The 26,733-nt window shown below is 48.3% G+C and overlaps 1 protein-coding gene across 2 annotated transcripts in view; it reads left to right on the top strand.

Annotated features, from left to right (window-relative positions):
• The first annotated feature begins 897 nt into the window (after nt 1-897).
• Nucleotides 898-26,733, top strand: part of SEC24D (SEC24 homolog D, COPII coat complex component) — a 102,753-nt gene continuing 76,917 nt past the window's right edge. The window contains exons 1-5 of one of the 2 annotated variants that reach the window (XM_038769146.1): nt 898-967; nt 5,917-6,079; nt 14,595-14,709; nt 17,626-17,795; nt 24,845-25,120. In XM_038769146.1, coding sequence (XP_038625074.1) covers nt 5,959-6,079; nt 14,595-14,709; nt 17,626-17,795; nt 24,845-25,120 — 682 coding nt within the window. In that variant the 5' untranslated portion in view covers nt 898-967; nt 5,917-5,958. Of the gene's footprint in view, nt 968-5,916; nt 6,080-14,594; nt 14,710-17,625; nt 17,796-24,844; nt 25,121-26,733 lie in introns of those variants that run through there. The other variant, XM_038769147.1, reaches the window with a different exon arrangement.

Here is a 26,733-nt window from a genome sequence, read left to right on the forward strand (position 1 = left end):
AATGAATGAATGGCAGACTGAATGAATGGCTGACTGACTGACTGATTTAATAAATGAATGAATGGCAGACTGAATGAATCAATGGCTGACTGACTGAATGACTGACTGGCTGAATGACTGACGATGACAGAATGACTAGCTGACTGAATGACTGACTGAATGGCTGAATGACGGACTGGATGACATTTTGACTGGCTGACTGGATGACAGAATGACTGACTGACCGGCTGAATTTCTGACTGACTGGATGATAATAATAACAACAACGTTGGTATTTGTTAAGCGCTTACTACGTGCCAAGCACTGTTCTAAGCGCTGGGGTAGATACAAGGTAATCAGGCTGTCCCCCGTGGGGCTCCCAGTCTTCACCCCCATTTTCCAGATGAGGGAACTGAGGCCCGGAGAAGTGAAGTGACTCGCCCCAAGTCACACAGCCGACAAGTGGCAGGGACGGGATTTGAACCCCTGACCTCTGACTCCAGAGCCCGGGCTCTTTCCACGGAGCCACGCGGCTTCCCCTAAGCAGCTGGAAGACTGGCTGACTGGGTGACTGACTGGATGAATTTCGGACTGACTGGATGACTGGATGACTGACTGACTGACTGACTGACCGACTGACTGAGTGGCTGAGGAGACCTGCCGGGGGTTCCGCCGAGGGCGCGTGCCCGCTCACCCGCCCCGCCCCGCCCCGCCCCCGTGCGCCTCCGGGCCCCGCCCACCGGCCCGCCCACGTGCGCGCCCCGTGGCTCCCGTGCGCCTGCGCCGGGCTCCAGCCGGGGCCCCGGGTGCGCGCGCGCGCGCGCGCGCCCCCGCCCGAGAGAGTTTGACGTGGCAGTTCCCGGGCCGGGCGCGGCGCGCGCCTCCGTGTGCGCGTGCGCGAGGCAGCCGCCGCCGCCGCCGCCGCCGCCGCCGCCGCTGGAGCCGTGACCCCGGGGCCGCAGGCAGGAGACGGTTTGGACGCCCCCAGGTAAATGGCCCGGCCCCTGCCGCCGCCCCTTCCCCTGTTTGCACTTTAACCTTTGCCCTTTTGCAAGCCCGCAGGGGTAGGGCAGCAGCCACCTGCTCTGGAACTAGCCTGGCCACCCTCCCCGCTTTGGGGAGGGGGAGGCTGGGGTGGTCTTCCTCCCCTTGGAGGAGGGGATAAGGGATGCCCAAAGAGGCTGGGGTGGGCTTCTTTCCCTTGGAGGAGGGATGAGGGATGCCCAAGGAGGCTGTGGTGGTCTTCTTTCCCTTGGAGGAGGGGATGAGGGATGCCCAAGGAGGCTGGGGTGGTCTCCCTTCCCTTGGAGGAGGGGATGAGGGATGCCCAAGGAGGCTGGGGTGGGCTTCCTTCCCTTGGAGGAGGGGATAAGCGATGCCCAAGGAGGCTGGGGTGGGCTTGCTCCCCTTGGAGGAGGGATGAGGGATGCCCAAGGAGGCTGGGGTGGTCTTCCTTCCCTTGGAGGAGGAGATGAGGGATGCCCAAGGAGGCTGGGGTGGTCTTCCTTCCCTTGGAGGAGGGGATAAGGGATGCCCAAGGAGGCTGGGGTGGTCTTCCTTCCCTTGGAGTAGGGGATGAGGGATGCCCAAGGAGGCTGGGGTGGTCTTCCTTCCCTTGGAGGAGGGGATGAGGGATGCCCAAAGAGGCTGGGGTGGTCTTCCTTCCCTTGGAAGAGGGGTTGAGGGATGCCCAAGGAGGCCGGGGTGGTCTTCCTTCCCTTGGAGGAGGAGATGAGGGATGCCCAAGGAGGCTGGGGTGGTCTTCCTTCCCTTGGAGGAGGGGATGAGGGATGCCCAAGGAGGCTGGGGTGGGCTTGCTCCCCTTGGAGGAGGGGATGAGGGATGCCCAAGGAGGCTGGGGTGGTCTTCCTTCCCTTGGAAGAGGGGTTGAGGGATGCCCAAGGAGGCTGGAGTGGTCTTGCTCCTCTTGGAGGAGGGGATAAGATGCCCAAGGAGGCTGGGGTGGTCTTCCTTCCCTTGGAGGAGGGGATGAGGGTTGCCCAAGGAGGCTGGGGTGGTCTTCTTTCCCTTGGAGGAGGGGATAAGGCATGCCCAAGGAGGCTGGGGTGGTCTTGCTCCTCTTGGAGGAGGGGATAAGATGCCCAAGGAGGCTGGGGTGGTCTTCCTTCCCTTGGAGGAGGGGATGAGGGATGCCCAAGGAGGCTGGGGTGGTCTCCCTTCCCTTGGAGGAGGGGAGGAGGGATGCCCAAGGAGGCTGGGGTGGTCTTCCTTCCCTTGGAGGAGGGGTTGAGGGATGCCCAAGGAGGCTGGGGTGGTCTTCCTTCCCTTGGAGGAGGAGATGAGGGATGCCCAAGGAGGCTGGGGTGGTCTCCCTTCCCTTGGAGGAGGGGATGAGGGATGCCCAAGGAGGCTGGGGTGGTCTTCCTTCCCTTGGAGGAGGGGATGAGGGATGCCCAAGGAGGCTGGGGTGGTCTTCCTTCCCTTGGAAGAGGGGTTGAGGGATGCCCAAGGAGGCTGGAGTGGTCTTGCTCCTCTTGGAGGAGGGGATAAGATGCCCAAGGAGGCTGGGGTGGTCTTCCTTCCCTTGGAAGAGGGGTTGAGGGATGCCCAAGGAGGCCGGGGTGGTCTTCCTTCCCTTGGAGGAGGAGATGAGGGATGCCCAAGGAGGCTGGGGTGGTCTTCCTTCCCTTGGAGGAGGGGATGAGGGATGCCCAAGGAGGCTGGGGTGGGCTTGCTCCCCTTGGAGGAGGGGATGAGGGATGCCCAAGGAGGCTGGGGTGGTCTTCCTTCCCTTGGAAGAGGGGTTGAGGGATGCCCAAGGAGGCTGGAGTGGTCTTGCTCCTCTTGGAGGAGGGGATAAGATGCCCAAGGAGGCTGGGGTGGTCTTCCTTCCCTTGGAGGAGGGGATGAGGGTTGCCCAAGGAGGCTGGGGTGGTCTTCTTTCCCTTGGAGGAGGGGATAAGGCATGCCCAAGGAGGCTGGGGTGGTCTTGCTCCTCTTGGAGGAGGGGATAAGATGCCCAAGGAGGCTGGGGTGGTCTTCCTTCCCTTGGAGGAGGGGATGAGGGATGCCCAAGGAGGCTGGGGTGGTCTCCCTTCCCTTGGAGGAGGGGATGAGGGATGCCCAAGGAGGCTGGGGTGGTCTCCCTTCCCTTGGAGGAGGGGAGGAGGGATGCCCAAGGAGGCTGGGGTGGTCTTCCTTCCCTTGGAGGAGGGGTTGAGGGATGCCCAAGGAGGCTGGAGTGGTCTTGCTCCTCTTGGAGGAGGGGATAAGGGATGCCCAAGGAGGCTGGGGTAGTCTTCCTCCCCTTGGGTGAGGAGATAAGGGATGCCCAAGGAAGGGAAGCGGGAGCTGTTCCCCTTTAAGGACACCTACACAGTGACCCGGGCTTGGTGCCAGCTGAACTTCCCCCGGGCAAAGCCGCCCATTCTGGCGGCAAATGCGGGGATCCCCCTCCCCCGAACCCCCAAAGGGGGGGCATCAACTCCACGTAGAGCCCCTCCTTAGCCTCCTCCAGGCTGGGCCGGCCCTTGCAAAAGGGCCCCTTTGCCATGTCTCTGCGGACAACTGAGTCAGGGCCGGTATGTGTGTGCAGCCGGGGAGGGGAAGTTTGACGTGGCATGACTTGTCTTTCTCGGCCCCCAGGCCCGGGGCTCCTCGCCCTGCGCCGGCCTTGGGGGGCAGATCGTCTCCTTGGGCATTGGGGCAACAAGCTGCCAAGGAGAAGTTGCGAGGGCGAGCGGCTGGGCTGACACTGTACTGAGTGCACCCCAGGGGACCAGATGCAAGGAGCAAAGCACAGGCTGCCACGTCCTCTCTCTGCTGAGCTGGGGAAGGGAGGGGAAAAAAAAAAAGTTCTGCTGTCAAACCGGCCTTTTTATCTGCCCTCGGGGTCCCTCGACTCTCCTGGCCCCCGAGGCAGGGAAGGAAATGAGTATTAACCCAATCCCCCCCCATCTTACCTCCTTCCCTTCCCCACAGCACCTGGATATATGTATATATGTTTGTACATATTTATTACTCTATTTATTTTACTTGTACATATGTATTCTATTTATTTTATTTTGTTAGTATGTTTGGTTTTGTTCTCTGTCTCCCCCTTTTAGACTGTGAGCCCACTGGCGGGTAGGGACTGTCTCTATTTGTTGCCAATTTGTACTTCCCAAGCGCTTAGTACAGTGCTCTGCACACAGTAAGCGCTCAATAAATACGATTGATGATGATGATATATGTTTGTACATGTTTATTACTCTATTTTACTTGTACGTATCTATTCTATTTATTTTATTTTGTTAGTATGTTTGGTTTTGTTCTCTGTCTCCCCCTTTTAGACTGTGAGCCCACTGTCGGGTAGGGAGTGTCTCTATTTGTTGCCAATTTGTACTTCCCAAGCGCTTAGTACAGTGCTCCGCACATAGTAAGCGCTCAATAAATACGATTGATGATGATGAACCCAATCCCTCGGGTTTGGGACCCAACGTGGAATTATAAACCAGGGACGCTCTGCAAACCCGTTCTGGTGTCTTGAGCTTGAAATGTTCCGAGTGACCTCTGACCGTCAGGCTTCTAAGGCAGCCGTGATAAAAGAAATCTTTTTTTTTTTTTGTATGCTCATGGAAGTGGGAGGGAAGCCAATCGTAGGCAAACCGTACCTACAGTGTAACTGCTCTTTATTGAAAAATTGGAGACGGAGCTTGATAAAAACAAATCGGCCTTCGGTTTCTGGGCCAAGGAACGAAGCGGGATTGGCCGGTGTCGAATGGGGACGTGTACGAGCCTTTTTGTGCTTCGTGATTCAGAAGTGTTCCAATCCCCCTTCTTAAGTATTTTGTTGGGGAGACCGCACGGCAACTTAAGATCAGGTGTGCGTTGTCTCTCGACTTGGCCGAGGTACAGGTTACCCCAAGAGATTCAGCAGTTTTTGTACCACGGAAACGTAGCCACCGAGCTACTGATTCTGTTCCTCCGTTTTCCATCCCATCCATCCCATCCACGCATCCATCCATCCATCTACCCAGCAGGACAAGTAAAGAAGGTCTTACCTAACTGGTTCCTAAATTAAAAGATGCTGCTGAGAAAGGAAGGCTGATTTCACTGATGTACAGTCTATTATGTGTGTGTATACATAGGATACACACAGGATACACATAATACACAGGATACACATAGGATACACACAGGATACTCCACAGGATAATTAAGCTCACAAGGATGGTAGGGAAAAGCAGCATAGCCTGGCGGATGGAGGATGGGCTTGGGAATCAGGAGGACCTGGGTTCTAATCCCGGCTCTGCCACGTGTCTGCTTGGGCAAGTCAGTTCACTTCTCCGTGCCTCAGTTCCCTTATCTGTAAAATGGGGATTAAGACTGTGAGCACCATGTGGAACAGGGACCTTGTCCAACCTGATTTGATTGTATCCATCCCAGTGCTTAGTCCAGTGCCTGTCACATAGTAAGTGCTTAACAAATGCCACAATTATTATTATTAGACAAATCGGCAACCCAGGCTCTGTCCATTGTAGCTCATTATTTTTGGTCTTCTGGGGTGGTGCCCTGAACACTGTTTGATCAGCCAGTGTAGGTGTTGGTCAGCCCAATCCAGGTCCCCTCTTATATACAGCAGTTTACTTGTATATTTGGGAAAATTCAGATCGGAATTCAGCATTTTCGAACGTCATCTCAGTATTAGAGACCTTTTTCTTTTCTGTAAGATACAGAGAAATTATTAGACAGTGAGAAGGCATACAGTTTTCCTTAATCTCTAAATTTTTCAAACAAGGATACTTATTAGTAAGCAGCACCTATAGTGATTTCTAGATGTATAAATATCTATAAACGACAGCTTTCTCAGGCACCAGATTTAGACCTACACTTCACTACATCAGACAGGTGGATTCAGAATATTTGTTTTCATTTCGAAGCAACGCAATGTGTCAACCGTTTTTTAAAAAAATTTTCCTATTTTTTTCCCGCTAGACTTCATAGAGGACTGTCATTTGGAATGAGAACATTGCCGCAATGAGTCAACAAGGTTATGTGGCCACACCTCAATACTCCCAGTCCCAGCCTGGAATCGGAGCCCTTTCTCCTCCTCTTTATGGCCATTATGGGGATCCATCACAGACGGCCGCTCCATCAGGTACCGTGGATTGTCCTAGCCGACATTATGTTGAATTGTTGGGAATTTCACTGGAAGAAGTAGGCTTAAAGATGCTGCTTGGGAAGAGAAAGAGTAGGTGCGCTGACTGTCTCCTGCCGAGTTTTCCAAGAAAAGATGTTTCTAAATCTGGAGGCCAGAAGGTTTGAAATTATATCATCATTGTTTTGGGGCGGCGGGAAATAGCTAACAGAAGAAATCAAATGCAAGGCAAGCGGTGGTACCAGATTAGTTACAATATGGAATATGACATGGTTTGTTTTAAAATTCAGAGCGAGACAGATGGCGTCCCGTGTGTGTTTGGTGGTTGGTTTTTTCTGGTGTGATCTCTGTTCGACTGGTAGAAATCATTGTAAAGCACCAAGGGGGAAAGAAGGACTCCAGACCAATGGTGAACCCCAAAAATGGACCAATCAGTTTTTTTTTTCTGAGCAATTACTGTGTGCAGAGCATGTACTGAGCATTTGGGAGAGTACAGTATAACAGTGTTGGTAGGCACATTTCCTGCCCACAACGAGCTTACAGTTGCTATAGAGTCATTCATTCAATAGTACTTATCGAGTGCCTGCTGTGCGTTAATCAGTATACTGAGTGCTGCAGAAGGCTTGAAGGGAGTCCAGAGTTGGATTCCCAGGTGGCCCAAACTGAAAGTGCTCTACTCCTACCTCTGCAGACAGCCCTTGGACACCAGTGCACAAACAAACACACACACACACCCATAGGTGTGCGTGCCCCAAGTGGCTCACAATCTAAGAATAAGCATCGGGGACTGGCAACGAACACATAAGGAAAGAAGAGACAGTGAAGACACTGGAACGCCAAGGCCTGCCCACCTGGGAGAGAGACCACTCAGTCCCCACAACATCCAGGGCTCTCTGCTTCTTCCTGGTAGGGTGAAGATGCAGCCTTCTGCATTTTTACAACATAGACTCAGAGCTTCCGCGATTAAGACCGGGGCTTCGGAGCCTGCTACTACCCCTTCCGCGCCTCCCCCAGCCCCTTCCCCCGCGTAACTACACCAGCATCTCCGGTACCACAGAGTACTGTGCACTGACAGACCTCCCCATTGCCTTCCCCCGGGCAGGGGATGGTCAGAGACTGAGTCCCAGGGGCTCCATGGAACCAGGGCTGCCTCCGCCCAGACAAGTCTCCCCCCACGGGCCTGCAGGACCCTCGTAGTGTCAGCCTTTCTTTCCAACCCTGGGGAGGCTGCCGGGGCTTGTCATCAAGGACCGGGCCTGACAGAGTAGCGGGGAGACAGAGGGCACCCATCTCCAAGAACTGATACTGTTGTCTTGAATTGCCGACGGTTGCTCGTTGTCGTTCTCAATCCATTGTTTTTTCCGTCCTGGCCTGCCTAAATTGTGAGCCTCAAGTCCGGTAGGGATTGGGTCTGGTTGGTTGTAATCCTGTTTATTCACCATTGTTTAGCCCAGGAATGGGCACATAGTAAGCACCCTCTCTAGCCAAGACCCCGAACCGAATCCACCTTGCGAAAAAAAAAAAATCCCTCACATACACACAAGGATTTGATCTCTATTCTGTTCAGACTCCTAGCCTGCCTTCGGGCTACATCACCAGAAGACTGTAAGGCTCTGAGCTTCCAGAGAGCCCCCAGTTCTTCTTAATCCTGCTTCTCCTTCTCCTCCACTCCTTATTGGATTCCAATTTAGCAAAGGTAAACCCGTTGACATTCAGTTCCTTCCTTTCCTCTTCCCATACAGCCATTCTCAGCCCAAGCAAGTGGGCAAGTGGAGAAAGTTGAACTGGCTCGGGGCACTGTTGTGTTGTTACAGGCCAAGGCTCAGGAAGGTATCGCTGCTCAGTAAATTCCGTTGTCCTGGGCAACTGGCCACCATCCACAAGCGACTGAGCTGGATGTGGTAGTAGTAATGGTATTTATTGAGCTTCCACTGAGTGCAGGTTGCTGTGCTTAGCGCTTGGGAGATACCACAAAAGCACAAGACGCATTGCCTGCCCACAGGGAACTGAGATGTCAAGGGAGGTTTCAGCGTAGAAATACTGAGCTTGTGGACATACGGAAAAGCTGAGGGTGGGCATCAATAAATAATAATAGAAATACTGGTGTTTGGTGCTTACTGTGTGCCAAACACTGGACTTAGTCTTTCACAGATGATTCCAAAATCTACCTCGCCATCCCTGACCTTATTCCTTCTCTGCAGCCCCTCATTTTCTCCTGCCTACAAGACATCTCCTCTTCCATGCCCCGTTGATACCTCAAACTAGACCTCATCTTTCCACCAAAGTCCTGTCCTCCCGTGACTTTTCCATCACTGTAGATAACACCAACACTCTCACTGTCTCACAAGCCATAGCCTGGTCATTATCCTGAACTCATCTCTCTCATTTAACACATATTCAATCTGTCTCCAAATCCTGCTGCTTCTACTGTCACCACATCTCCTGAATCTGCTCTTTCCTGGCCATCCAAACTGCTTCCATTCTGACCCAAGCACTTCTCCTATCCCACCAAGACTCCTCACTGGCCTCCCTGCCCTGGTCATTTTTCTAAAAACTCATCCTTTTTTTGGTATTTGTTAAGGGCTTGCTATTTTCAGCACTTAGAACAGTGCTTTGCACATAGTAAGCGCTTAATAAATGCCATCGTTATTATTGTCAAACACTGTTCTAAGCACTGGGATAGATACAAGTTAACAACGTTGGACGTAGTCCCCTTTCCCCATGGGGCTCATAGTCCACTAAGTCGAAATCTCCCCACTCCTCAAAAACCTCTTCGAAAAAGTCCTCACTTTTGGCTTTAAGGCTTCAAAAAATCAGCTCTCCCCCTCGGACCTTACCTCCCTGATTTCCTCCTTCAGTCTTCCCAGACTGAGCCCCCTCCTTCCTCTTCCCCCCCCATTCCCCCTGTCTTACCTCCTTCCCCTCCCCACAGCACCTGTATATATGTATATATGTTTGTACATATTTATTACTCTATTTTACTTGTATGTATTAATTTTATTTATTTTCTTTTGTTAATATATTTTGTTTTGTTGTCTGTCTCCCCCATCTAGACTGTGAGCCCGCTGTTGGGTAGGGACCGTCTCTATATGTTGCTAACTTGTACTTCCCTAGCGCTTAGTACAGTGCTGTGCACACAGTAAGCGCTCAATAAATACGACTGAATGAATGAACCCAGACCACACACTTCACTCTTCTAATGCCAGCTACTCACTGTAACTTGATCTTCTTCCATTTCATTGCTAACCCCCTTGCCCACACCCTCCCTCTGGCCTGGAACTCCTTCCCCACCTTCAAAACCCTCCTGAAATCACATTTCTAAGAGGCTTTCCCCAACTAAGCTCTCATTTTCCCATATTTGCCCTCCCCCTTATCATCGCTTGTGCCCTTGGATCTGTACCCCCTAAGTACTTAGTATTCACCCCAACCTCTAAGGACTCGATATTTACCCCGTCTTCAGCCCCACAGCACTTATGAACATATCCATTTCCCCCAACAGTAATTTATTTTAATGTCTGTTTCCTCCAAATGTAAGACCCTTTTAATCAATAAACAGTGTTTATTGTGTGCCAAGCCCTGTACTAGGCGCTTGGGCAAGGACAAGACAGTAGTGTTCGTTGGTAGACATGTTCTTTGCCCATAAGGAGTTCACAGTCTAGAGCGGGAGATAGACACTAAAAATCAATTATTGATGGGGGAAAGGGTGAGTTTGGGGACGGCTATGGGGCTGGGGTGGGGTGAGTTGAATATCAAGTTCTTGAGGGGTACAATGTAGAAGGAAGGGTGAATAAGAGAAATGAAGACTTAGGGAGCCTTTTGGAAGTGCTCAATAAATGCTTTTGATTGATTGATGTGATTTTAGTAGGGCCTTGAATATAAGGAGAGAGGTGTGATCAGGACTACCAATTCTTTGATATTGTAGTCTCCCAAGTGTTTAGTACAGTGCAGTGCACACAGGAAGCAGTCAGTAAATACCATTGATATATTGGATTTTCTGGAGTTTACTTTCCCCAACCCCTCCTACTCTACCCTGTACCTGACAGTACTGAATCCTACCCGACTTGTTTCTGATCAGTGCTCTAACTGGGCTAATGGTGGGGGAAAGCCCTGCAAATGGAAATGATAGAAATTGTCTGCTACCATTATATATATATATATATATATGTGTGTGTGTGTATATATATATATATATATATATATATATATATATATATATAATGGTAGCAGACAATTTCTATCGTCTGCTACCATTATATAAATTCTAAATTGTCTGCTACCATTGTATATATATACATATACATATATGTATATATATACAATGGTAGCAGACAATTTCTATCGTTATATATATATATATATATATATATATATATATATATATATGGGGTGTGTGTATATGTGTGTATATATATAGGGAGATATGGGTGTAATGTGTGGCTCAGTGGAAAGAGCCCGTGCTTGGGAATCAGAGGTCATGGGTTCTAAGCCTGGCTCCGCCACTTATTTGTGGTGTGACCTTGGGCAAGTCACTGAACTTCTCTGTGCCTCAGTTCCCTCATCTGTAAAATGGGGATTAAGACTGTGAGGCCCCATGTGGGACAACCTGATTACCTTGTATCTACCCCAGCGCTTAGAACAATGCTTGGCACATAGTAGGTGCTTAACAAATACCACCATTATTATTATTATTATTATTATTATTATTAATGGTATTTGTTAAGTGCTTTCTATGTCCCAGGCATTGCACCAAACACTGGGGTAGATACAAGCTAATCAGGTTGGACACAGTCCATGTCCCACTCAATCTTAATCCCCACTTTTTATATGCCAAGCAGTGTACTAAGTGCTAGGGTAGATGAAGGTAAACAGGTTGGACACAGTCCTTGTCCTACATAGGGCTCACAGTCTTAATTCCCATTTAACGGATAAGGTGACTGAGGCACAGAGAAGTTAAATGACTTCCCCAAGGTCACACATCTGACGAGTGGCAGAGCCAGGATTAGAACCCAGTTCCTCTGACTCCCAGGCCCGCGGTCTTTCCAGTAGGTAATGAAAGAAAACAATTATTTTGGAGTTTACACATTCAGGATGTGTCTGGGTTGCTTGCGGTCAAATCTGAGCTCCTCAAGGGCAAGGATTTAAAGGCTTTTTTCATTGTTTTTGTGATCTTGGTGGAGGGTTAGGGCAGAGTAGGCTTATAATGGGGCAAGCGAGAGAAGCTGGAAGTAGGGCTCACAACAGTTGGGAAGAGTTTAAAAAAAAATAGACGTGGAGAAGGAAGAAATGAGGGGGAAGAAAGAAGCAGTGGGGCCTACTGGAAAGAGCCCAGACCTGGGAATCAGAGGACCTGAGTTCTAATTCCAGCTCTGCTACTTGCCTGATGTGTGACCTTGGGTAAGTCACTTCATTCCCTGTGCCTGTTAGCTCAACTGTAAAACGGGGATTAAGACTGCAAGCCCTGTGTAGGACAGGGACTGTGTCCAACCTGATTGTCTTATATCTACCCCAGCACTTAGTACACTGCTTGGCGCATAGTAAGCATTTAGCAAAAAAAAAAAAACATGAAAAAAATAAATAAAGAGGGAAGTGATGGGAGAAGAGGTTTCGGAAACAGAAAGGGGAGAGGAAGTGTTGGAAATGGAGTGAAGAAGGAGGAAATAATGAAGGAGAAATGGAAGAGAATGTAGAGAATGAGGGGACTGATGGACATCTGAGTGGGTGGGGAAGCGGTAATATGGGAGCCGAATGAATGAAAGAGAGAAAAGAGCTCTGATGCCACCAAACTGTTTTAAATCCTTTGCCAGTCAACATTCCAGATTGTGCAACGAACTAAAGCATCTTTAATAACACATTGTGGTGGCAGTATGATAGCCTCATCTTCTGTTGTACTGTGCTCTCCCAAGCGCTTGGTTCAGTGCTCTGCACATAGTAAGTGCTCAGTAAATGCCACTGACTGGTTGATCTTGAAAATTAGAGCTGGAAGAGATCTGGCTAGTTACTCTGCTTCCCTTTGCAAGTTTAATCTTATGCCTGCAATATTTCTTTCTGTCTGGTTTTCAGCTCTATTTAACGTTAAACATTTTAGCAGTGATTTTCAATGGCATTTAAAATTTTGGAGGGGGGGCGGTAAAGGAAGAACGCCTGATTTTTGGTAACTGTGTGATGTGAAATCCCCAAGGGGATTAACAAAGAATTTTTGGCTTTAATTGTTCTTTCTCCTTCTAGTTGCTCTGTCATACTGGGTAGGGGGGTAAGGTAAGGTCTTTGAAAGGGCAGTAGAGTCTGAAATGTCGGGAAAGGGTCTCAACCCTAGCATGTTCTCTAAACATTTGACCTATGTAGACTGTAAGCTCTTTGTGAACAGGGAATGTGTCTTCCCATTTTGTTGAATCGCCTCCCCTAAGTAAGCTCGCTGTGGGCATGTCTACCAGCTCTGTATTGTACCCTCCCAAGCGCTTAGTCCAATGCTCTGCACAGAGTAAGTGCTCAATAAATACCATTGATTGATTAATTCAGTGCTCTGCACCCAGTAGCACTCAACAGATACCATTGTTTGATTATGTCTACACGGGTCAAATTCGCCAAAGCTTAACCTGGGCCTGATTCAAGCTGCCCACGCCCTTCCCAGCCCTGCTGTTTCTTGGCCACCTGCATGCTTCTGTGTAGTCGCTGGGGCTTGTTAGTGGCACACATGCAGCTCCACTACTCAGTACCTGGCAGTCAGGGGTGCCCGCTTGGCCCAGGGAGCAGGGGCAGAACTTCGGGAGGGGAAGAGGAACGGAAGAGAGGGATGGAAAGGAAAGAAAAGACAGGATGGGTGGAGGTGGGGAAAAAGGAGAGGAGGGGAAGGAAGGAAATGTATTCATCCAGGCTGTCTCCTCCTTTTCCACCTCATCTTCCTCCATGCTAGCTCTTCTTTTTTGCTTTTTTTTAAATGGCATTTGTTACACACTTATTTTGTGCCAAGCACTGTTCTAAACGCTGGGGTAGATACAAGCTAATCGATTTGGACCCAGTCCACGTCCCGCATGGGGCTCACAGCCTCAATCCCCATTTTACAGATGAGGTAACTTGAGGCATAAAGGAAGTGAAGTGACTTGTCCAAGGTCACACGGCAGACAAGTGGCAGAGCCAGGATTATTAGAACCCAGGTCTTTCCTTCCCCTGGGCCCATGCTCGATCCACGAGGCCATACTTTTCCTCTGTACCTTGTTTTTGCCTTCCTCCACCCTGGCCACCTTTGTGATTGGCAAAGGCACTGCTGTCACAGGACCCTGTGGGGCTGCTCATTTGGGTCCAATCCCCGCACCCCATCCTGTCCCTACTGAGTCCTCAGAGTGCCCACAGAGATCAGGCAAGAAGGACGCTTTGGGCCAGGTGGGAGAGGAACTGCTCACCCCAGCCCAGGGCCCATTGAGAACCAGAGAAGCCATAGGGTCCTCTTCCTCCCTCTATTCTTTCCTTCCTTCATTCATTCCCCTCTCTCATCTTCATTCCCCCTCTCTCTCTCTGTCCTTTTTATCCCCTCCCTCTCCTTTGTACCCCTTCTCCTCTGCAGTCTCCTCTCTACTCTCTCCCCTTCCCTGTCTGCTCTGTCAACTCTCCCTCTCTCTACACTTTCCCCTTTCCCACTCTCTGCTCTGTTCCCTCTCTCTGCTCTGTCCCCTCTCCCTGCTCTGTCCCCCCTCTCTCTCTACTCTGTCCCCTCTCCCTCTGTCCTCCTTCCTCTCCTCTGTTCCCTGTCCCTCTCTACTCTGTCACCTTTCCCTTTTTCTACTCTCCCTATATCCCTCTCTCTACTCTCCCTCTCTGTCACCTTTCCCTTTCTCTTCTGTCTGCTCCTCTCCCTGTATTCCCTCTCTCTACTTTCTGTCCTGTCTCCTTCTCTACTCTGTCCTCTTTCCCTTTCTCTCTCTGTCACTTCTCCTTATATTCTCTCTGTCTCTCTACTGCCTTCTCTCCCCTCTTTCTAACCTCTCCCCACTCTCTCCTCTTTCTCTTCCCTCAGTTTTTCCGGGCAAGAAGAGGAACCACCACCTTAGCTTCCCTTCAGATCACTGTCTGACTCCACTGGGTGGGACAGACTAGCAGTAACTACCCACTCTGCCACCAAAATCCCGGGGCCAAGGTAATGGGTTCCAGCCTCTCGGTGCTGGCTCCCTGAGGGCTGTGATCTCCCTGGTGTCTTTAGAGTGGGCCCCTGTACCTTCAATTCAGGAATGCCGTAAGCAGTGGGAATGTTTCCTTTATTCTAAGTGGATTGGCCTCTATACACATCTGCAGGGGCTGCCTCTCCGGACCAGAATCCCATTCCTTCCTGTCCCACGGGGAGAAAGCCCCGGCCCACCTCCCCAAATTAGCCAGGAATGAATACATTTTTATCCACTTGTATCGAGTCTTTAGGGAGGCCACGTTTGTCCCAGCAAGGAGTGGAGTTTCCGAGGAATGTGCATGTATGTTTGCTTGGCTCCTCCTGTGATGCCACCTTCACTCTGTCAATTGTGTCGGATTGTAGGTCTGATGAAACCAGCGGGGTCTTTGGGAGCAGCTGCCCCCATTGGGCTTTCCGGCCCGGGACCCCAGCCGTTGATCCAGAATGGGCCCCCCGGCTCCAGGCCTCCACATCCAAGGTGAGCTGCCAGTGTCGAGCGATTCCTTTTGCCGTCTTTCAGCCTTGATTCCAGACGCTTATGTCAAAGGACGTGAGGGTTTACTTGGGATAAAGAATGAGTCTGGGAGTCAGAAGGACCTGGGTTCTAATCCTGGCTCTGCCACTTGCTTTCTGTTTGGTCTGGGGCAAGTCACTTCACTTCTCTAGGCCTCAACTTCCTCAGATGTAAAATAGGGATTAAGACTGTGAACCCCATGTGGGACAAGGACTGTGTCTATCCCGATTTGCTTATATCCACCCCAGCATTTAGTACAGTGCCTGGCACATAGTAAGCACTTAACAAATGCCACAATTAGTATTATTATCAGTATTATCATTGTAAGTCTGTCCCTCTTTGGATCGCTCAGTTCCAATGACCTGAGTCTGGAAGCAAAGTCCAAACTGAGCTGGGCTTAATTGTTTCAGAGAAAAGTGGGTGTCAGCCAGCAACACAGTTTAAGGCTGAACTGTAAACTCGCTGTGGGCAGAGAATGTGTATACCGACCTCTGTTATATTGTTATACTGTTCTCTCCCAAGCACTTAGTACAGTGCTCTTCACACAGTAAGCCCTCAATAAATACATTTGAATGAAGGTCAGTGACCAGAAGTTTAATTCTTGACACAACAGTTATGTTCCAGAAAATGGAATGGCTTGTCAGTCAATAGTATTTATTGAGTTTTTACTGTGTGCAGAGCTCCGTGATAAGTGTCTAGAAGAGTACAATGCAGACATATTCCCTGCCCACACAGTTTTTCAGGCTAAAGGACTTGATTGGAAAAAACCTTGAGTGTGGTGGGATTGTTTTCTGGTTATTTTTTTTAATGGCATTTGTTAAGCTGTTACTGTGGGCCAAGCACTGTACTAAGCACTGGGGTAGAAACAAGATACTCAGATTGGATGCAGCCCCTTTCCCACAGTCTAACTAAGAGGGAGAAGGATTTAATCCCTTATATAGCTGAGGTAACCGAGGCCCAGAGAAGAGAAGAAAGTATATCCATGGAGTCGCTATGAAACAGAACCGACTCGATGGCACTTAATAATAGTAATGATAAATGCGTTGTGCTACAGCCCTCCAGAGAATTGACACTAAAAATTTTCCCAAATCAACTCCCTTTGCTCTCATTTGGCTTTGGATGTTCAGGTTTGGTGAATGAGATTCTGGGTTGTTTCCAGAAAACACTGAATTTGGCACGTAGGAATACCTGGAATTTCAGCCAAGGAGAAAATTGATCGGCATTATTCTCTTATGACAGATGAAGTTCCTGAAAAACACTGAGGAAAAAGGGCCAATTATCTAGGGAACAGAAATCTTCCCATCTAGAATTGAGGGGTCCTCAAGATACTGCTTAGCAGGAAGAAGCTGCTTCTGTTCAATCGATAATACTCTACCAAGTACCTACTGTGTGCAGAGCACTGTACTAAGTACCCGGGAGAGTACGGTAGAATTAGCAGACGTGATCCATGCCCTCAAGAAGCAAAAACATTAAGCATTGTCGTCTCTGGTACTAGTGACAGCCACCACAGCAGAGACCTTTTCTCTAGTAGAGGTTCGTATTTAGCCCTAAGGGGAGAAAATAACTTTTTAGGATGAAACTGAGTCTCCTTCAATCACCCTGCTGGCAAAGACAAGCCTTACTTTGAACACTTGAAGTGCTTTAAGACCTATTAATCCATCAACACCTATTTCTAATTCAAGAACCTGGTTGTGTATTTAGGAAGAGCCAATGTGTAATCAGGGGTTGGAATGGATCTAGAGCTGAATATCCATTTCACCCCAAGTAGAGCTTACTTGGCCATCATTATCAGTATTCATATGTTGCTTTGGTTATCAAAGAAGTGTGGCTCTCGGAACAGGTTCCTGGCCAGAAAGATCATTGGCAGAAAGAAAAGGAGTAGGTGCCAAAGGGAAGCTGAGGAAACAGAGACCGGACCAGGTGTTTCTGCGGCGACAGGCGCGTCCTTCAAATCAGGGCTCAAACTTTTAGAGCCTCAACTGGACATAGACAGGATTTACTTGCAGAATTGCCTTACTTTGTGGCCCTCTTTTGGTCAGGTTAAAACAGAGGCAGGGCTATTTCCTGGCTCACGTAAGAATTAGAGAAGCGGGATGGCCTAGTGGAGTCAGAGGACCTGGGTTCTAATTCCAGCTCCACCATTTATCTGCCATGTGATCTTGGGCAAGTCACTTCACTTATCTGGGTCTCTGTCAAATGGGGATTGAGACTATGAGTGAGCTCCCTTGTGGGAGAGGGACTGTGTCCAACCTGAGTATCTTGTATCTGCCCCAGCACTCGGTGGAGTGTCTGGTATGTAGTAAGCATTTAATAAATACTATTGAAAGAAAGAAGGAAAAGAATAAGGCATCAAGATCCCTGCCCTCGAGGAGCTAGTAGCTTGTTTGGGAGCTGTTAGGTGGATGCCCTTTGTTCGCACCCAGCTGGGAGGGCTGTATGTTCTGGAGCTGCAAAATCCTTATGTAGTATTGCATTATTTTCCCCTAAATAAGGTAAGTCAATGGGCTAGAAGGATCCCAACCATTTCTCGAGGAATCCCAAGACGGGTGTGTATTTTCAAAGCATGTATTTATACATAGGTGGGTGTGACTTTCTGCCCCTTGGGAAATTATTTTACGCATCCGTTATTTCAGCAGAACGCCTACATCTTGATTTCTCTCAACGCCGTCTTCGTAATTTTGACGTTTTGTTAAACTGGTTTCAGACTCGCTCAGGCTCCATGTCCGTTGGGGGTGGGCTAGGTAGTAGGTGGCTAGTCTGGGAAAGAATGTTTCCCCCAGAGGGAGGGTCCCCTCAATGAGGGGGTGAGTTATTTTTCTAGGGTGTGAATGCCAGGGACACTTCTCTTATTGCATAACACAAATGACTTTCTCTTCTCAGGTTCCCAGGCCCCCCGCCAACCAGCAATGCAGCACCTGCCGGTCCACCATACAGCCATCCGTCACAACCACCCTATCCAAATCCTGCTCCCTCCTCCTCCTCCTCCGCTTCTTCCTCATCCACCACCCAGTTGGGCCATCAGCTCAGCGCCATGCACATTAATAGTTATGGTAATGCTTCTTTATCGGTCTTTAGTGCATACTCCTGTGTAAGAAGAGCAGAAAGGGACGCCCGACAGCAGCAGTGGACTGCCCACTGGCCTGTTCTGACCCTGGTTTCAACTAGCCAGAAGCACTGAGGATATTTTTCTCTGGCCGTCAAGCGGGGTCCAACAGAGTGTTCGTCTCCATTCGGGTTTTATTCAGCCCACCTTCTCTCTTTAGAGTAAAACTTAGCTGGAGATAAGAAAGAAAAGATAGCTAAGTATCCTGTCGGTGAAAAGGAGGGGTTTTTGCATTTGGGTGATTGAATTCTGCTTGAAAATGTTGATTTCTCAAGTTCGGAGGAGCCGGTGGAATGGCCTCTGTGAGCTAAGAGCTCTCACCTCCTTGGGATGTGCGTTGGTAGAAAAGGGAGGGGCGGGAAGGCAAGAGTGGTAGAGAGATAGTAAGCATATGTTTCCCTCCACTTCCCCCAATAATAATAATAATGATGAGGGTATTTGTTAAGCGCTTACTAAGTGCTTACTATGTGCCAGGCACTGCACTGGGATGGATACAAGCAAATCGAGTTGAACACAGTCCCTGTCCCACGTGGGGCTCACAGTTGCAATCCCCACTTTACAGATGAGGTAACTGAGGCCCAGAGATGTGAAGTGACTTGCCCAAGGTCACACACAGGCAAGTGGCAGAGCCAGGATTAGAAAAATAATAATAATTACAGTAATTGTTAAGCACTTACCATGTGCCAGGCACTGGTCTAAGCACTGGGGTAGATACAAGGTAATCAGGTTGTCCCACGTGGGGCTCCCAGTCTTAATCCCTATTTTTCCCGATGAGGTAACTGAGGCACAGAGAAGTTGAGTGGCTTGCCCAAGGTCACACAGCAGACACATGGCGGAGCTGGGATTAGAAACCCACATCCTCTGACTCCCAAGCCCGGGCTTTCTCCACTAAGCCATGACTTGCCTAAGGTCACAGAGCAGACGAGTGGAGGAGCCAGGATTAGAACCCATGACCTTCGGATTCCCAGGCCTGTGCTCTAACCACTACACCTTGCTGCCCTCAGGCTATGGGTTAGAGGTGTTTCCTGTCTCCCCCTTTTAGACTGTGAGCCCACTGTTGGGTAGGGACTGTCTCTATATGTTGCCAACTTATACTTCCCAAGCGCTTAGTACAGTGCTCTGCACACAGTAAGCGCTTAATAAATATGATTGATTGATTGATTGTCCCCGGGTGGTAGGGAGGAGTTTGCTGCCAAAATGGCAGAGTCACAGAATAAGACTGTGGGCTCTTGTAAGCAATCTGGCAGACCCTCCTGCAGGCCCTCCTGCAATTGAGCCATTAGGAATCCCCTTAGACTAATTCATGAAGCCCTAGAGGATTTTTTTCTGTTAATTATTAAGCTCCTTGAGGGCAGGGATTGTATCTGCTAACCCTGTTGTCCTCTCCCAAGTGCTTAGTAGAATGCTCTGCCCACAGTAAGCATTTGGCCTATCAGTCAATAGTATTTGTCAGGTCTCGATAAATACCACTGGTTGACTGGGTCATTTAGTATAGGGTCTCCAAGTTGGCAGAATTGAGAGGGCATCGTTCTCCAAATAGAATTGACCCTAGTGAACTCTGACTGTAGACTAGAAACACCAGCGTCATGGTAGGAAAAAAAGAGGGACTGGACCAAAATCATTTCTGTAAAACTTTTGGGATCAATCATTGCCAACTTGTTTCGTCCAAAATGTTTCCAGAAGGCCCAAGCTAGCTCTTTGGAGAAATGGGATTTTATGCACAGCGTAGCACTTCATCTCCTGCTGGAAAAAAGGGGTGACAGTGTATCAGTCTGAGATGCTGCCAGAGCACGAAGCCAATTTCTCAGCAGTGGGGAAAGGAAAATATGATCTAAGTGGGAGACTATTTCGAAAAGGATGAGAACATATTTTTAGTGGATGAAGCCCTCTAGACCATATGCCTAAGGTGGAGTGGAGCTGTTCCATCCAAGAAAGTGTCTCGATCCTTTTTGAAGATATTTGGCCATGTCGGTTCCCAGTGTTTTCCGAGACAGGAATTTTCTCTCCTCTGCAGAGAGGAGTTGCTCTTTCAATTCTGAAAATCAGTATGGCTTTTCAGTGGGAACCTGATAAAGTCGAGGTTATCAGTCATGAGGCCAACCTAACTTGTCCAGTGGACTTGTCCTAATCACCTGCATTTGCTTTACCTCTCAGAGGGTTTATGAGGAATATGATAGAAGAGCAGTTTGCGAGCAAATACTGTGAGAAATATGAAGAAGGATATTGCATTATCTGGTGTCTTTGTCCAAAATGATCTAAAGGTTTTATCAGTATAGTGCCTGGCACGTAGTAAGTGCTTAACAGATACCACAATCGTTATTATTATTACTGTCACATAAGGAAAGGTTAGCAAAAATATATAAGATGAGGACAAAGACAAACACTGAAGGAGCAGCAGGATTTCAGGCTTCAGGATTTCAGAACTATAGGGATGGGAGTAAAGTAAGATGATGAGCTTTTGCCTTAATTCACTTTTTCAGAGGTGAATCTAAAATATGCCCTCCAAGGGAGACTGATCCACCCCTACCCCCCACAGCCTGGGAAGTGACACTCTTGCACTACAATCAATTAATCTATAGTGTTTTTTGAGCGCTTGCACTGGGCAAAACTTAGTACTAAGTAAGCACTTGGGCAAATACAATAGAGTTAGTAAGGCATCATCCCTGTATTCAGTGAATTTACAGTCTAGCAGAGCAGACAGATACTAAAATAAATTACAGGTCAGGGGGAGTAATAGAGTAAAAGCAGTACCCCGTTTTCATGGTATTTGTTAGATGCTTAATAACTGCCAGACACTGTACTAAGCACTGGGGTAGATACAAACTAATCAGGTTGGACACAGTCCACGTCCCTTATGATGTTTACAGTCTAGTCCCCATTTTACAGATGAGGTACCTGAGGCACGGAGAAGTTAAATGACTCACCCAGGGTCACACAGCAGATAAGTGGTAGAACCCAGGCCCCTGCCCTGTCCATTAGGCTAAGCTGCTTTATTGGTCTGATGCAATTTACTGGGTGCTTAGAAAGTACAGAATCAAAAAATGACATGTTCCATGCCCACGAGGAGTTTGCACTCTATCAGAGGAGAAAAACATATAAATATTTACAGCTTGAGAGATCAGAAGAAATAAATGGATTGGACATAAGCACTTAGTACAGTGCTCTGCACACAGTAAGCGCTCAATAAATACGATTGATTGATATCTACATGTGGTTGAGGAGGGTGTAAGTGAGTTCGTAAGTGCTCGAACTGGCCGAAAGGATGCTATGACTCAGAGTGCTGGGATATCAATCGCCGAACACTTGATTGAGGAGGTGGGATTTTAGAAAGGATTTAAAGGTAGAGAGAGCCGGGGTCGATCTGATTTGGGGAGGGAGGGAATTCTAAGCAGGGGGGAACAGAGTGAGCCAACTGAAGGGAGAGTCAAGAACGAAGTACAGCTAGAAAGTTGGCTTGGGAAGAGTATAAAGTGTACAGGGCAGGAGTGGAAAGTGACAAGACAGGAATATAAGTGCAGTGCGAGAGTGGGAGAACCCAAGCCCTTAGGCGATGCTGAAGTAGCCATTGGAGTGGGGAGAAATAGGGTGGAGAGGTGAGAGATTAATCAGGGAAGGCTTCCTGGAGGAGATGTGATTTCAGAAGGGCCTTGAAATTTGAGAAAAAATAATTATGCCATTTATTAAATACTTAATAAATGATAGGATTGGACACAGTCCTTTCCCAGTTAGGACTCACACCTTACACCAACCACACCTTATCCCCACTTTATAGATGAAGAAGCTGAGGCCTGAAGACGGTCAGCTCCTCGTGAATAGGGATCACATCTACCCAACTCTGTTGTATTGTACTTTCCCAAGTGTTTAGTGCAGTCTGTCAGTCAGTTGTATTTATTGAGCACTTACGGTGTGCAGAGCACTGTCCTAAGCACTTGGGAGTGTGCAGCATAGCAATATAATAGACACATTCCCTGCCCCAAATGAGTTTATAGTCTAGAGGGGGAGACAGACATTAATATAGATAAAATTACAGATATGTGTATAGTGCAGTGCTCTGCACACTGTAGGTGCTTATTAAATTCCAATGATTAATTAGTTGACTAGCCCAAGGTCACACAGATAGGCCAGTGGCAGAACTGGGATTTGAAGGAAGGTCTCCTGACTTCCAGTCCCGGGCTCTTTCCTTTAGGCCGTGAGACCTCCCCGCAAAGCCCCGGAGTCAAAAGCCCCCCGGCTTAGAAGGATGTAGGTGAGGACCAAAGTAGACTCCAGAAGGTTTGAGGCCTCCCCGATGTACCTTGGGATGGATTGAGAGATGACAATGGGAAGGATGGCCCAGAACTCTCAGCTTCCTTTTTTGGAAGCTTGAAACTTCCCACGTGGGATTGGAACTGAGCTAAAAATTCAGGGACTTCGGGACTGTTACAGTCAACCCAAGCCCGAGTGGAACCCCCATTTCAAGGGTAGCCCAGAGTGCTTGTCTGAGGTTATTAGACTGTTGGAAGAATCAGTATTTCTAAATAAATTATTATTATTATTAGTGATGATGATAATAATAATAATAATAATGGCTCTTAAGTTCTTACTGTGTACCGGCCTAATCAGGTACATATAAACTAATCAGACTGGACACAGTTCATGTCCCACATGGGGCTCAGAGTCTTAATCCCTATTTTTCAGAGGAGGTAACCGAGGCATGGAGCAGTTAAGTGACCTTCCCGAGGTCACACAGCAGACAAGTAGCAGAGCTGAGACTAGAATCCAGAAGCAGCGTGGCTCAGAGGAAAGAACACGGGCTTTGGAGTCAGAGGTCATGGGTTCAAATTCCCACTCAGCCACATGTCCGCTGTGTGACCTTGGGCAAGTCACTTAACTTCTCTGAGCCGCAGTTACGTCATCTGTAAAATGGGGATTAAGATTGTGAGCCCCACGTGGGACAACTTGATCACCTTGTATCACCCCCAGCGCATAGAACAGTGCTCTGCACATAGTAAACTCTTAATAAATGCCATTATTATTATTATTATCCTTCTGACTCCCAGGCTGTGTTCGATCCACAAGGCCATACCGCTTCTAAATGAAGCCAGTTACTTGAAATGACATTCTCTTTCACCACCCTTTATTCTGTTTTGGGCATATTACCCTTCCCTTTGCTGGGTTTATTTGGAATATGGCCACCTTTCCTTCGAACTAACCCCAAAGTTGACGAATAGGAAGAAAAATGGAAAAAAATGGAACAATGGTTTGTTCTATGGGCTCTATCGGATGCTCCAGATGGGGCTAAATATGAACTCAAACTGGAGCTGGAATTTTCTGGTTCACTCTGGTCAGCATCACTGGGAGTATGCGCATGTCACTTTCCAAGCTAATGCCCACCTCATTTATCCTGCAGGTTTTGTTTGTGTATCAACAGGAAGGATGAATCTGGAATGAAACAAGACAGGCAGAGCTCATGGGCCCTTTTCCAAAACTTACCGTTATCAGAAGACAGATGGGTATTTTATTGCTCCCCTCAGGAGTTTAATTATGTAGAAGGAAATGGAAAGAGCCCACCGAGTTGTCTCTTAATAGTGTTTATTGAGCATTTACACTGTGCAGAGCACTGTACTAAGTGTGGCCAAGTGCCATAGAGTTAATAGATGCTATTCCTGCCCTCAAGGAGTTTACAATTTAGTGAGGGAGACATGCACTAAAATAAATTACAGGTAGGGGTGGCAGGAGAGTGTAAAGATACATTCAGTTGTATTTATTCAGAGCTTACTATGTTCAGAGCACTGTACTAAGCTCTTGTACAGCAATAGTCACATTCCCAGACCTCAACGAGCTTACAGTCTTGAGGGGAGGAAACAGACATCAGTTCAAATAAATAAAATGAAATTACAGATACGGACATAAGTGTTATGGGGCTGGGAGGGGGAAGAGCAAAGGGAGCAAGTCAGGGCAGCGCAGAAGGGAGAGGGAGATGAGGAAAAGTGGGGCTCAGTCTGGGAAAGCCTCTTGGAGGAGATGTGCCTTCAGTAATGTCTGTTGGATTTGAGGAGGGAGGGCATTCCAGGCTAGAGGCAGGACATGGGCGAGGGGTCGGCGGCGAGACGGGTGAGATGGAGGCCCAATGAGAAGGTTAGCACTAGAGGAGTGAAGTGTGTGAGCTGGGTTGTAGAAGGAGAGAAGCATAGGAGGGAGCAAATTGGTGGAGTACCTTTATTGTGCTCCAGATCCTAGTGAAGGAAGCTGAGGTGAATTTGAGAGCTCTTGAGAACTGGCCAGGCTACTTCAATTCCCAAAGCCCAGAAGGGGCCCATAGGTAACTCTGTGCCTCCTAAGAGAACACAGGACCAAGAGTCGTTCATTCATTCACTCATTCAGTCATATTTATTGAGTGCTTACTGTGTGTACTTCCCAAGCGCTTAGTACAGTGCTCTGCACACAGTAAGCGCTCAGTAAGTACGATTGAATGAATGAATGAATGCAGAGTAGTGTACTAAGCACTCAGGAGAGTACAGTATAACAATCAACAGACTCATTCCCTGCCCACAGCGAGAGTCAAGAGACCGGACTTCTAGCCCCGGCTCTGCCACTTACCTGTCATGTGACCTTGTTGGGCAAGTCACTTAACTTTTCTGTGCCGCAGTTTCCTCTTCTGTAAAATGGGAATAAAGTCCCTCTTCTCCCTCTGTCTTAAATTGTGATCCCTCTGTGGGACAGGAACTGTGTCTGACCTGGTTATTTTGTATCTACCCCAGGGTTTAGTACAATCCTTGGCACATAGCACTTAATCCATATTGTTTTTTTTAAAAAACATTATAATTACTTAACTAATAGTCGCTATTGAGAACTCCTTGCTTCCTGGATAGAAATCTGATTGATATTTTAATATGCATAATGGAAAACAGGTGTGTTCCTAATGTTAAATATTTAGTATTTTTTGGAAATAAATGGATGGTCGGTTGATGCCAATTTTCTCACCCCTTATCTGTGGAAAATGTTATTCCCGCACAGGTCCTGGAATGGCTCCAAATCCCCAGGTGCCCCCGGGCCCTCCAACAGCAACAACTTTCCAAAGTCCCGGACAACCATCCCAACCCACAATTTTGCAGCCTGGGCCCCGGGTCCTCCCGCCACCACCGACCACCCTCAATGGCCTGGGCACTGCCCCACCGTTGCCACCATTGGCCAGGCAAGACAGAATTCCTGGATCTGGTCCCCCCAATGCTGGTCCTCAGTCTCCACCTCTCCCAGGAGAAGCAGCAGGCCCTGGGTACCCTCCACAGCAAGGTAAGCCAGGATGTTCCCTGTATCTTTCTTTTCAAAAATGATTTTGGTTAAGTGCTTACTATGTGCCAGGCACTGTACTAAGCACTGGGGCCGATCCCAGCTAATCAGATTGTCCCACGTAGGCCTCCTAGTCTTAATCCCCATTTTGCAGATGAGGAAACTGAGGCCCACAGAAGCGAAAGTGACTTGCCTAGCGTCACCAGCAGGCAAGTGGCAGAGCCGAGATTAGAACTGAGGTCTTTCTGACTCCTGGACCTAGATACTTTCGACGGGGCCACGCTGCTTCTGAGTGAAATCTGGGATGGGTTTCTTCTGGCCTCGTCACAGGCTCTAGAGTTTGCAACAGGCAGAATTCTTTGGTGGTCATTTCATTCATTCAGTCGTATTTATTGAGCGCTTACTATGTGCAGATCACTGTACTAAGCGCTTGGGAAGTACAAGTTGGCAACATATAGAGACAGTCCCTACCCGACAACGGGCTCCCAGCCGAGTTATGGAGTTGAGATTCCTCTAGCCCAAAGAGGATTTGCAGATGACCTGAATGGGCTTTTAGGATTTATAGAGCTGAAATAGTAGTCATAATAGTATTTTTTAAGCGCTTACTGAGTGTAGAGCACAGTGCTGAGCACTGGGAGAAAATACCCGGGTGGCAATTAAACGTGATCCCTGTCCCGCATGGGGCTCACAATCTAAAACTACCTGTTTCCTTCGGAAGTTTGGAACGTGGAGGAGTTGAAATCATGCCATCTTTTCAGGAGTTTCATCAAGAAGTGCCCCAGGGAGCTTTCAGTCCTTCAAGGGAGCTTTCAGTCAAGATGTTGGGGCCATGGAATAAGACCTCCCCATCCTAACTCATGGAAACCTTTAGAGAAGAAGTAATTATGCCGTGTTAGAAGGAAACCTATCTCCTTTTGCCTCGTGAGCCGATAGGGATTTTGAGGAATCAGTGTTTCTTTGAGAAATCCTTCCCATGCCTTGACAAATTCACCATTCTTTGGAACCATATAATATAGTCTTTTTCCCCCCAACTCTCCTTTTCTAGGGATAGTAGCGGGTTTGGGAGAGAATAACTTCCCTGGAATCATGTGGCTATGTGAGACTCTTTGAAATTGGGAAATGACCATGGCCATTTATGGACAAGAAGATCAGGAGATTTTCATTGACCTCTCAATGCCGTGGATACCATGTGGTTTTGATCTGTTTGTATGGGGAACAAGAAAGAAAGGCCCTGCTTTCCCTCACTACCAGGGTGTGTGTCAGATGGGAACCAAGACAGACTTTGAGGCCTGTGAGTTTCAAAGGAGTGTATGTATATGAGCCACTGAGTTATCCATCAGACAGCTCACTCTTTGGGTGGTAGAGGCAGGCAGAAGCTCTATAAGTGGAAAGTTAGTTTAAAAAAAATATGGCCCAGTACTTTCTCTGGCAAAAGTCTACTGTAATCACCCTTTCCTCCAGAAGATCAAGAAAACCCATCAGTCAATCAATTAGCGGTATTTACTGAGTGCTTACTATGTGCAGAGCACTTAGGAAGCACTTGGGAAAGTACAGTACAACAGGATTAGCAAACACGGTCCCTGCCCATGATAAGTTTACAGTCTAGAGGAAGAGAT

The sequence above is a fragment of the Tachyglossus aculeatus genome, chromosome X5 (assembly GCF_015852505.1).
Source record: "Tachyglossus aculeatus isolate mTacAcu1 chromosome X5, mTacAcu1.pri, whole genome shotgun sequence".
Lineage (NCBI taxonomy): Eukaryota > Metazoa > Chordata > Mammalia > Monotremata > Tachyglossidae > Tachyglossus > Tachyglossus aculeatus.